The sequence below is a fragment of the Lemur catta genome, chromosome 10 (genome assembly GCF_020740605.2).
Source record: "Lemur catta isolate mLemCat1 chromosome 10, mLemCat1.pri, whole genome shotgun sequence".
Taxonomy (NCBI): Eukaryota; Metazoa; Chordata; class Mammalia; order Primates; family Lemuridae; genus Lemur; species Lemur catta.
The window spans coordinates 57558347-57570705 of record NC_059137.1 but is presented as its reverse complement, the minus strand read 5'-3'; the positions used below and the strand labels follow the sequence as shown (position 1 = coordinate 57570705).

Genomic DNA, 12359 nt, shown 5'->3' with positions numbered 1-12359 from the left:
TATTGTTATCAATCGTCTCTGAAAAACAACTTATCAAGCAGTGCACAGCTATCAAATGTTAAAAATCTCGAAACTTCACAGAAGTGCTAAAGGAATCAGCTCTACACCTCCACCCCCTTCTGCTTTTGCTGCTCCATCCTCATGCCAGCATTTCAAATGACAGCAAAGTCCAGGAGACATCAGTCCTGTCGGACTCAATTTGTGTCTGTGCAAGCGTATCAGAGCCAACTGCTACATAATGACTCCGTGTGATCACAGAGATAGAGACCTATGAATGCTCGCTCAGGGAAGAAGTGATTTGGCTTTTCCTCTTACTCGGCTGAAATGCAAAAGAAGACCAAATTTTTCCAAATGAAACTTCAAATGTTACCTCTGGACTCGGAACAGTGATAGGATCTAGCACTCTAGAAATGAATGCAGATACAAACATACATATTTATACTTAAATGGGCAATGCCCTTGGCCAAGGTATGACAAAAGGAGATCAGAGGTGTGAAGATAAAACCTATTCAAGATGTTCATTCCTAACGGCTGCCGAAATAGCTCAGTTGGGAGTGTGTTAGACTGAAGATGTTCATTCCAGCCAATCTCCACTCCTATCTTGTTTAATACATACAAACATTACCAAAAGAGAAATAAATGCTGACTATATATCAGTAAGGTAGGATTTAAATTTAGGAACAAAAATGGGAAAGAAATTTTTAAGGAACTATTTAAAGCAAAAATAATGAGGATGAATCAATATTACAAGTATTTTTAATTAGCCTATAGTAAGGATTGCTATGCATTCTGCAAAAAAAAGAGCAAGAAAAAGGGGTTCAAAGACATTAAAAGTGCCATGCTTTAGCTTGCACCACAGATTATTCTGCATTTATCCAATAGCCTTCAGTAGAGGTCAACTCTGATTTTTATGTTTTGCCCTTTGCGTCTTCCATTAACAGGGACACGCAGACAAAACCGAATCATCTATAGGAGTTTGAAATAAAATACAGAAAAAAAGTTAAAACTCCCTGGATTCTTACTTTTCATACCACAAAGATCTTATGAAACAATAATTTTGTTGATTTCCAATTAACTAAATATTTGTTTTTGTGTTTATGTATATACGTGCTTAGAGAAATTACCAGTTCAGAGGGCCATGCAATGCATGTAATATAATTTGAAATGGAACAACAGAGTACACTTGCCTACAAGCCTTAACAAATCACTGTTTCAAGTGATCACATAAGCTGACACCCATCCAACTCTTTCTCTTCAATTTAACAGTTTAATGCTTTTCTGTAATAAGTATATTATATTCAAACTAATATGAATACTGAAGGAATTGTATTTTTTCCAGCTTTCTGTACTGTTGATATGTGTTTCTATAGACTGTATTAACATAAGGAAAAAAAAGGCAAACTGGGGCTTTTCTTCTTTTAGAAATATCCTTAGAGGTCCTTAGAGAAATGACTGATGGCAGGTTTTGTGATTTGTGTTCCAAAAATAAGAAAACATCTAGAACATCTTGTGGTACCAGGAAGCAAGGAAGCTTTCAGGAACTACTAGGTTACATTCAGCAAAAGGATCTTAGATGATAAGGTGCCACTCGGCCAAATGTAGGAAAATCTAAGACAAAAAGTATAATAGCTGCAATGAACTGAAACGTATCATATTACAATCTAAATGATTCTATGAGTTCATAATTTTAAAAATTTCATTAGTCACTCTAGGAAGTGGTTAGAGAACCAAATCATTAGTCTAAATAACAGGGAGAGAAAAGGAAAGAATTAATAAGCATTTAAAAAAAAATTCTCCATAGAACTTAAAAAAAATAAAAAACTCACTACTGCTGTCACTAGAACACTAGGTATTATTGTTTAATCTCTAAACATTTTTCTTCTGTCTTAAAACAAACCCATCCTCTCAAGTCTAGACATCTCAGAAACAATAATATCATAATGATATTTAACCTGAGCATATATCCATGTAAATATGCATTAAGTTGGAGGGATGGCATGGGAAGGGGGAAGTCCCCAAATGCTGTGACTCCTTTTTACCTATCTCCCCAAACCAGGCCTCTATAAATTGACTAGAAGCGGTTTCCAGTTATTTATGAGAGGGATCCATTTGTACAAAAGATGTGCTACCAGGAAGGTCCAATTTGTAAAACAGACAAAAGCAGGGCTGCTCTTGCTGAAGCTAGAGGGAGGGAGGGCCCTGGAGCCTACAGCAGGCCTGGCAGAGGCTTCTGAGGGCACCCTGTGAATTCCTTCTGTCCTCAGCACACAGTTACAACTCAGACACATAAAAAGAAAAGAGAAAACAAAAACAAACTTTCAACATTTCACTTAGTCAAGTGGATTTTCTGAGAGAAGGGCATCTCCCCTAAATATTTGATCATGGTATATAGCACAAGAATCTTCCATTGCTCTCCAATATAACTTTCTGCAGGACAGAAATGTTTTTTATTTGCACTAATAATGGACCATTTTAAACATACCTAGTGCAACAAAGGAAGTAAACTTTTTATTTTGTTTAAGTTTAATTTAAATTTGAACAGCCACACATGGCTAGTGGCTACTCTATCGGACAGCATAGACAACAGCTACAGGTTTTAACACCACTGAACAAAAGGGTCTGTGTTTTCCGAATTGTAGACTGAAACAATGAGGTGGGAATTCCAAGTCCTTATAGTCCTTTCTACTAATCAGACCCTAAAGATTCACTGTGTTATGTAAGGAAACCCATTTAACCTGTGGACCACTCACTTCCTCATCCATACACCTTATCCTGCCAAAAAATATTGTCTCTTTTTTTAAACTACTTCATAGAATGCAAAAGAAGGATCAATAAAGTGAAAAATGTCCAAATAGAAATACTGTTGTTAGGTAGACAGTGAGGACCTCCGGCCCCTCCAAGGGACAAAGGTGGGTGTCCCAAGCAACTGCCACATCTGGGGGAGGAGGGAACGCCCTACCAATTTGCCAATCAAAACTTAACACACCGGCCAGGCGAGGTGGCTCACGCCTGTAATCCTAGCACTCTGGGAGGCCGAGGTGAGTGGATCGCTCGAGGTCAGGAGTTTGAGACCAGCCTGAGCAAGACCGAGACCCTGTCTCTACTAAAAATAGAAATAAATTATCCAGACAACTAAAAATATATATAGAAAAAATTACCCGGGCATGGTGGCGCATGCCTGTAGTCCCAGCTACTTGGGAGGCTGAGGCAGTAGGATCGCTTAAGCCCAGGAGTTTGAGGTTGCTGTGAGCTAGGCTGACGCCATGGCACTCACTCTAGCCCAGGCAACAGAGTGAGACTCTGTCTCAAAAAAATAAAAAATAATAAAATAAAATAAATTGTTTAAAAAAAAAAAAAAACTTAACACACCAACTGCAAAAGAATGCAGAGGTATAACAGGGTCTGGAAGGTGACCTAGAACAACCTAAGGCTAATTATAATGTCATTACCTTAAATTTACATTGCAGTTCACCCCCCCAAATGGTCTTTAAGAGAGGCTCATGGGAGATCCACATGTGCAATAAGACTCAGGTCATATAACTCCCAACTGTCCATCAAAGTGGTTTGATGGTGACATCTGACTCATGAGGAGGGCCCAATCCAGACACTATAAAACAAGACCCCAGACCATATCTAAGGCCCTTTTGTTACAACAGAGGAGTCCGTTCATTGTCTGTGGCAAACATATCTTGCTCTTGCTCTATAAATCTATCTTGCCCTTCCTCAATAAACTTCTTTTCCTACAAATAGAACTATAATTCTGATTGAAAAGAAGGACATTTTTAGAAAAAGCATCTAATTTCTTTAAGCTATTATTGTATGTCATAGTTTTTATCTAGTTTTATGTGATGCTAGTGGAAGCTGGCAGTGGAAAAGTTAAAATACAAGTCTATTCAACATGCCATTGGGAATCTGCTATTTGTTCCATTCTTCCAAAAAGACATTGTAAAAGTGAGAAACTGACCTTTCCCACAAAGTATAAACAGATATGCAACCCAACTATTTCCACCCAAACAACAGAACACAGATTCTGGCTGGGCACGGTGGCTCACGCCTGTAATCCTAATATTTTGGGAGGCTGAGGCGAGAGCATTCCTTGAGGCCAAGAGTTTGAGACCAATCTGAGCAAGAGCAACACCCTGTCTCTACCAAAAACAGAAAAATTAGCTGAGTGTGGTAGCACATGCCTGTAGTCCCAGCTACTTGGGAGGCTGAGGCAGGAGGATTACTTGAGCTCCAGGAATTTGAGCTATGATGATGCCACTGCACTTTAGCCTGGGTGACAGAGTGTGACCCTGTCTCAAAAAAAAAAGAAAAGAAAAAAAAGGAACACAGATTCTATTATTTTAATCTCAGAGGTTTTCTTATGTTAAATAACTTATTAGGCTATTTTTTCAATCTGTTATAAGAAGTAATTAATGAAGGGGTTTAGATAAGATATTCTCATGGTAAATATACCATCAGAAGCCTAATTTATCATAAGGCAATTATGCATGTTTATTCCAAAATTTCATATTATCCCCTATATTTGACTTTTTAATAACCTATGTATAAATAAAGCTCTAAATACATTACTTATGACCTATAAACTAATTTATGAGTCTATCTAGCCTTAAAATTTCTTTTATGACAGATTGCATTTATATGGTGAGTACACATTACCAATAACATCACATTCTAACAATAATGCATAATTTGTTGCTGTTTTATTTTAAATTGACAGATAAAATTGTATGTATTTATCATGTACAACATGATGTTTTGAGGTATATATAATATACATTGTAGAATGACTAAATCTAGACTAGTAACATATGCATTACCTCACATAGTTATCATTTGCAGTGAGAACACTTTACATTCACTCTCTTAGTATTTTTCAAGAAGACACAGATGTGAAACCAAACCATCATTTCTAACTCACTATAACTAATTTTCTTTGTCATTATCTTAGAAATCAAAAGGGGGGCTCTTTTTCAATGCACACATGATAGATTTTGTTTAAAATACATTTATCTTTTAAAATATGTTATTGGTAGTAAGGCTTTAACTATATGTATTTTATTTGTTTTAGTGCCATCAATACATAGTAGAAAAGAAGTGTAGAAATACATGATATATTTAACTTCTTTACTTTGAAAAGCAATTTTTAAAATTCACTTTGAGGAGAATTTACCACTCCCTAGATGGAGTAATCTAGCATTGATTATTTTTTCCTTAAAATTATTTTAAAAATAAAATGAGAAGGCCTTTCAATCATTCATAAATACTTCATTACTGGAGCTCAAAGAAAAGCAATTTAACCTACTTGTTAGGTCTGGCAGAAGGTAAGCAGGCGGCAAGGAAGTGGCTAAGAGCAGAGAGCAGTAACCAAATTGTAGCTGGGAACCAAAGTGCAGCTAGGAAATGTTCCCTGGTGGGAACATACATAGTAAAAAGTTCCTCGTAACATTTAACTGACCTACAACTCATTATCATCTAATTAGCATGGCATGGGTGGAGCTTCATGAAGGATTCTGGGAAAGATCCATACTCAGAAAGGGAAACTATTACATAAACGACCTGTTATGTAAATTGTCATGTGATCTGCTATATAACCCCAACCTGTCAATCACCCCAAAAGGCGGGAAAGACAACCAATCCTGCCAGGAGAAAGGCAGGACAAATGAGTGAGCTTATAAAAGGCAACATGTGATCAGACTTCCAGGGTCTTTCTGCATTCGTGGAGAATGACCTGTTACACTCTCTCTGGAACATATTTTCAGTTTGTGTAGCTTCCTCCTTTACTTTCATTCTTTCTTTTATGTGATAAGTTGTTTGTATAAAATTGCTCCGTATTTGTGATCATTCCGTCATTGGCTTGGCTCAGTACCAGTACTCATTCTTGATACTGGAAACCAGGGGACCACGAAACATCCAGACAGACCTAACATATTTACAGGTGGTATATCTATCTACAGTCTATTCTCAGTAATCAAAACTCGGGACCAGAGGCTCTCAAATGAAAGTGATTTTGCCCTCTCCCCAAGAGCTATGTCTGGAGACAATTTTTGTTTTCAAAACATAAAGAGGGTACTCACAGTATCTAAAGGGTAGAGGCCAGGAATGCTGTTAAATATTCTATAATCCACAGGACATCCCCTCATAACAAAAAATTATCCAGCCCTGAATGTCAACACTGCTGAGTTTGGGAAACACTGTCTTAGGATAGTTCATTAACATTGAGAAAAATTCAAAATGGAAAAAAAAAAAAGTAAAGTTTTAAGATCAATTTCTAATACATTGTTTTTTAAACTCACCAATTTTAGGTGTCTCCAGTACAGTTTTAGTACATAAACTCAAAACAGATTTGAATTTCTGGGCATGGGAATATGGATGACACCCAAATTTCCCTTTTTGTCCTAAGCTAGAATCAAAGTTGGCTTGCCTTAAAAGTTTAGTTCACAGGCTTAGGCGGCATAAATATTGTCACCAATTAAAAGAATGAAGCTGTTAAATGGAGCAGACATGCACTGATGTCTGTCAGTGAATAGATGTGGTTCCCATCTCTCATGATAGGAGCTTAGCTCTTCTCCAAGGGAATAGTCTCAGGAGAGAAATATTCAGTTCCAAGGAATGTTCTTTCAAATCACTACTAGCACAGAAATAGAAAGTGGAAGGGTGAGAAGCCATCACGAATAGCTAAGGAAAGTGGAATTAAACAATATTCTCCTCATAATCCCAGTTTGTCCTCATGACTAATCCCGTGTCTCTCTGAGATTGTATGAACAACACACATAGCAGAAGAATTAGATTCTGTGTGGAGAAACCAAATAAATGGTTATTATACCAAATATAAACATAATCTAAAGAAAGGGAGAAAAGACAAATATTAATGGTATATATTCAAAACACACTCTTCTCTCCTCTCACTCTGCATGTATATTTTGTTCAGTAATACTGTACTCATCTTTACTGTTAGTACCCTCTTCACATCTACCCCCTCCTTCAATGAAACCATCGACTGATAAAAATCTGGGGAAAAAATTACAAATTATCTTTAGTAACCTCCTCATTTAAAAGACAATGAATGAAGTAAAAGGACATAATGAAATTAATAACTTCAAAATACACATCTGGTTAGTCTCAGAGGAGGGTTTAGAACCAGTCTTCTTACTTGCATAGTACTGTATCTACTTTTATCATTTCTGACTTAACTAAAACAGAGATAGCTAATTCAGGTGGAGCCATGATTAATTCTAAAATGAGCAACACAAAGAAAAGATCTCCCCTTTAATTGGCAAAGAGACAATATTAAGATTGGCACAAATGAAGGGGGAAGACAAACTTAAAGTTGGGGTGGAGGAAGGAAGGATGAAAGGATCTCACTAGATGAAGGTATTTGAGTCATTGTCCTAGAAGACGAACAAATAATTCACAAATGAAAGTTTATCCCACAAGTCAAAAATTCTCCAAAGGGTCAATCTTTAACTTGGTAACCTTTTATTATGTACTTGTGTATCTTAGAGTCAAAGAGTTTATAGATGTGCTTGGAAAGAAAAATGATTAACCAGAAATAGATTTTTTAAATTCTCACATATTGGTAATTGAATGAGTTACATGCAGACACATGTTTGCACAACCTTAAGGCAAATTGATTTTACATATTACCATCAAGTTCTTCTTACAGAGTTTCTTTTTTTCTCTTTAAGTTTTAGCAAGGATACATGTAGACTAATTGGGAAGAGATAGGAATGTGTCACATGGTGAATTCAGAGTCATATAGTCTAGGTATCTCGGTGGAGAGACGTCAGCCTGAGTGCATTTTATTATAAAGTTGCTGAGGGCAACATGGCCATATTGAAAGAAGAAATGAAGACACACAATGGTTATTTTTCAAAAGAAGTTGGCATTATAAAGTGATTTGATAATAAAGTACGAAAATTTCCTGCAGCAATAAAAGCACTATGCATTTCCCATACCAAGATATGTCAGAGTAGCAATGAAAAAAATATTTTTCCCATAGTCACTCTGAGAAAATAAATTTGAGACCTCTGGAAAAAGGCTTTGTAAAATACTGTGATTTTTATTGTACTTCTATAAAATACTCGAACAGAATACAAAATACAGATATCAAAAAAGGAGTTTAGAGTCATTAAAAGCCTAATAGCAAACTAGATGTAGTAACTTTCTCAATACTAAACTTTCTAGATACCAGCTGTAATCTTAAATGAATGGCCTACACAACTAAAAGAAAAGCAAATGTCAAATAAAAACATCAATCAAACTTCTCTGCTGGATTTAGGCCTCATACAAGCCTTTTAGAACACAAATTTTTATATTGCACAGAACACAGAGAAGTAGCCATACTGTTAGGTAGATAGCGAGGGATTCTGGGTCTCCTAGGGATGAAAGTGGGTGCTGCAGCGATTCACACCTTCCCTGCAAACCGCGCTTTCAGAGAGACTCATGGGAGATCTGCATGCACAGTAAGACTCAGGTCATGCAACTCCCAACTGTCCAGTCAATGTGGTTCCCTGGTGACGTCTGAGCCACCAGGGAGGTCCTAAGACAAGACGCAGACTATAACCAGGCCCCTTTTTGCGCCCTTCCTTTTGCTCTCCCTTTGCTGCCACCGTGGGTCTGGTTGTCATCTGTGGCGTATGTATCAGGCTCTGTAAACCTGTATCTTGCCCTTGCCCTATAATCCTATCTTTTTCTCCTCAATAAACCTCATTTTCATGCTTGCCTAACTTTGGTGCATCTGGTCATTCTCCAGCCATGAGCGCAGTGAGAACCGACATTTTAGATGAAAACCTGACAATACTAACACGAATAGGAACACGCTCAGGAAGCAAACCAGGAATGGAACTGGCACAGACGTGGAAGGTGGACAGGAAGGTGTCTAAGGATTACTAGGTGGGGGTCCAAGCTCCATATTAAAATGCCTTTTTAAGAATTTCTCTGCCTTTTCTGGTCTACTCGATGTTTCTGTCACAAATGGAATAGACTGACCCTTTCCTTCATAATGTTTTAATTTTTTTTTAATCATAGGCTCAACCATGTTATCATATTACCATGTAATAACAATTTGAACAGCCACACTTTAAAAAATATGCTCACTTCTTCCCACAGCAATTGTCAGCAGGGTCAAAACTACTCTTTGCATAAATCCTCACTATTTTCAAACATGTCACTTTAGATTGGTCCATACACCCCATACACAAATATAGTACATGTTTAAAAATACATGCGAAAATACATATTTACATATTATATATACTTAATATACTACTGATGAAATACAGTGTCATACACACACAATTAGAATTTTAAAAATGAGATTGAAAAATAAATAGAAGTTGTACAAAGTTTTCCTAGGCCATGTAAATCATTAAGGACCCACTGCCTTAGATAGTTTATAGTTTGGATTTTTTTAACCTATATTTTAGGTGACCATAGACAAAAAGAGCTTTTAGTTATCTGTCCACCAATCTCTATGTGACAGTTAAGGAGAAAAAACATTGCTGTTGTTTGAGATTTTCACACACTGTCCTCATTTTATAATTATAAACCATCTACATTAAATTTAAACAACTTTACATATGGACTGTGTTTCTGTATTAAAAATGAATTATTTCATTCTTTTGTTCCATGAATATTTCTGAATACCAAGGCAAGGTGGTAGGTACCAAAGACATATAACAATGTATAAGACAATAAGGTCCCTAATACTGATACATTCCAATGCTAGGAGACAGAAAAATACAAGTAAATTTTTTTAAAAAAGGTATAAAGTGCTATAAAGAAAATTAAACGAGGTAATGGGGTAGAGAATAATTGGTATATGGGAAGGGAAAGGGGAGACTTTACATAGGGTGACAGTGAAGAGCCCTGAAGTGGTGGCATGTGACCCTGCATGTGAATGACAAGACAAAATGGAGAAGAGCTTCCCAAGCCAAGGGCCAGACTGCCCGGGGCAGGGACTTGGAGGCAGGAATGAGCTTGGTGTGGCTGGAGCCCAGAGGGCCCAGCAGAGAATGATATGAGGCAGGCTGGGAAAACAAAGTGGGCCCGATTGCACAGGGCCTGTAGGCAACACAGATTGGATTTCATTTGAAATGCAATGGAAGACACTGGAGGGCTTTATGCTATGGAGAGACATGGTCTGATTTATATTTAGATGACTTCTCCAATGGCTATGTGCCAAAGGTTTAAAAAATGCAGTCTGCCCCCACTGCCTACCCCGCCCCCAAGCCTCTGCAGACACTTCCAATCCATTTATTTGGACACAGCCATTAAGCTGTATTGTGAAGTCCTCAGACCCTTTATAAAAGCCTCACCAGTTTGACTTTTCAGTGATCCTATGGCAGTCTTCTCTTCCCAACTCTGTTTAAAACAATCAGAAACAATGTCACTTTTTAATGTTTTGAGCTGCTTTTCTCTGCTCCAACACAGCAACGTGCCCTAGAAAACCGAATGATTTTTTTGTTCCTCCCAGTGCTCTCCCGTAGAGAAGTTTAACACACTTTAGAAATTTTACTTAAAAAGTAAAGTACCTGATGTTAGTTCTCATTTGCGTTCCTGAAAAACGCAAATGGAAAAAATCTGCTTTCATGTACAAAGAAACGGTTGGCATTCCGGATCTCTATGGTCACACTTTCTTTTAAATCTGTGATTCCGGAAAGGCTTTCTACACTCACTTAAAAAAAAAAAAAAAAAAAATTTAAGTTTCTGAAGTTTAGTAGATCAAAGTCTCTTTTTTTGACCCTTTTAAACCTTGTAATGCTAGCAGTGATACTAATACCCAATAGTACACTGAAATTCAGGCTATTAGAAAACAGGGCCTTTCCAATAATTCAAAAATCGTTTTTTTCAGGATTTAGAAGCTAGGGCCTGCTGTGAGTCAATTGCTGGCTGCCTTCCCAAATTAGCTTTTCAGTCTTAGTTATCTTTTACATTTCATCCCTTAGTCTTCACACCAGGATTTCCTCCCTTATTGAAGCAAGGCTTTTAAAACCCCAACATGAAGTCATTTAATTCCTTAGTATTTCTTATTAGTTACCTAAATAAACTTGAGACTACCAGTATTTAACCTTCTGTCTTAAAAAAACATAATAAAACACTATAGCTTGGTATATGGAGGGTATAGAATGTACCAAAAAAAAAAAAAAAAAAACCGTCTTTTTATTCTGTGTCTCAGGTGGAAGAGTCTATTCCCCCTCCGGGTTGGCCTTGCCATGTGCCTTAGCCAAAAGAATGGGACGGAAGCAACACTGTGTGCCTTCTGATTCTGAGCCTCAAGAAGCCCAAGAAACCTCAGGAAAAAGCTTTGCAAAGTCCCTTCCACTTGCTGATCTGGGGTCCCCTGCCACCACTGCCGTGCGAACAAGCCCCAGCTGGCCTGGTGAAGGAAGAGAGACCATGTGGAGCAGAGATGAACTACCTCGCTGAGCCATCTTAGAACAGTCAATCCCCAGAGGATCTGGCCACAGACTCAGGAGCAAACCCAGTCAAGACCAGCTGAGCCTGGTCAACAACAGCAGAACCACCCAGTTGAGCCCAGCTCAAACTCTTGATCCAGAGAATGAGATAAATAAATGGGTATTAGATCAAGCTACTACGTTTTGAGATGGTTCAGTATACAGTAAGAGCTAACAACAACAAGGTGTTAAATATTTACCTCATCTAGAAAAAAACAAAGAAAAATAAGTGTATGTTTTCTTCAGTACATTTACCTCACTTTAAATATTCAGTTAGGCAACTTGGCTTCTTAGAGTTACATCTAAATTAATTTGATCATCTTTGACAGCAATCAGTTGGTAAAATCACTGTCCTCAGCCTTCAGATCTTTAAAGTAGGGTACATCGTTCTGCGATTTAGGAAGGTCAGTAAGTTGGAACTTACTTGTGCCTATTTGTTCCTTTTTCCAATTATAAATATTTCCTATCACATAGCTCAGGGAGAGCAAAATTGTTCTAAAATATCCTTCCCCATTGGCTAAAACCACACAGCATGACGTTCCTTCCTGGTGATATAATTGAAGTGACATATGTATCTGTGATCTCAACTGATCTCACCAAGCACACTGACAGGTAGTAGTTAGCACAATTTCAGATGCTGTTTTCCTTAAGCAGTTTCTGGCCAGGGATGAATACAATAATTCAAGTAGGGTTAATAATTTAAAAGCAGGGAAATTTTCACTCAAAAGCTTTTTAAAAGAATGACATTTTGAATAGCCCGTGTGTGGTTCCTTGGGACAGTCTCTAACAGCATGCTGGGTTTGTCTGTCCTTAGATAGGAGCTAGTCAACTTGACTAGTTACTAGAATATGTGAAAACATGAGGAGACATAATTATTGGAATTAATAAATGAATTTA

General features: G+C 37.4%; 1 protein-coding gene across 1 annotated transcript in view; it reads right to left on the bottom strand.

Moving 5' to 3' along the window:
- Window positions 1-12359, bottom strand: part of PTPRD (protein tyrosine phosphatase receptor type D) — a 406959-nt gene that overhangs the window by 378263 nt on the left and 16337 nt on the right. Inside the window, exon 3 of the mRNA XM_045562129.1 lies at window positions 10602-10681. Coding sequence (XP_045418085.1) covers window positions 10602-10681 — 80 coding nt within the window. The remainder of the gene's footprint in view (window positions 1-10601; window positions 10682-12359) is intronic.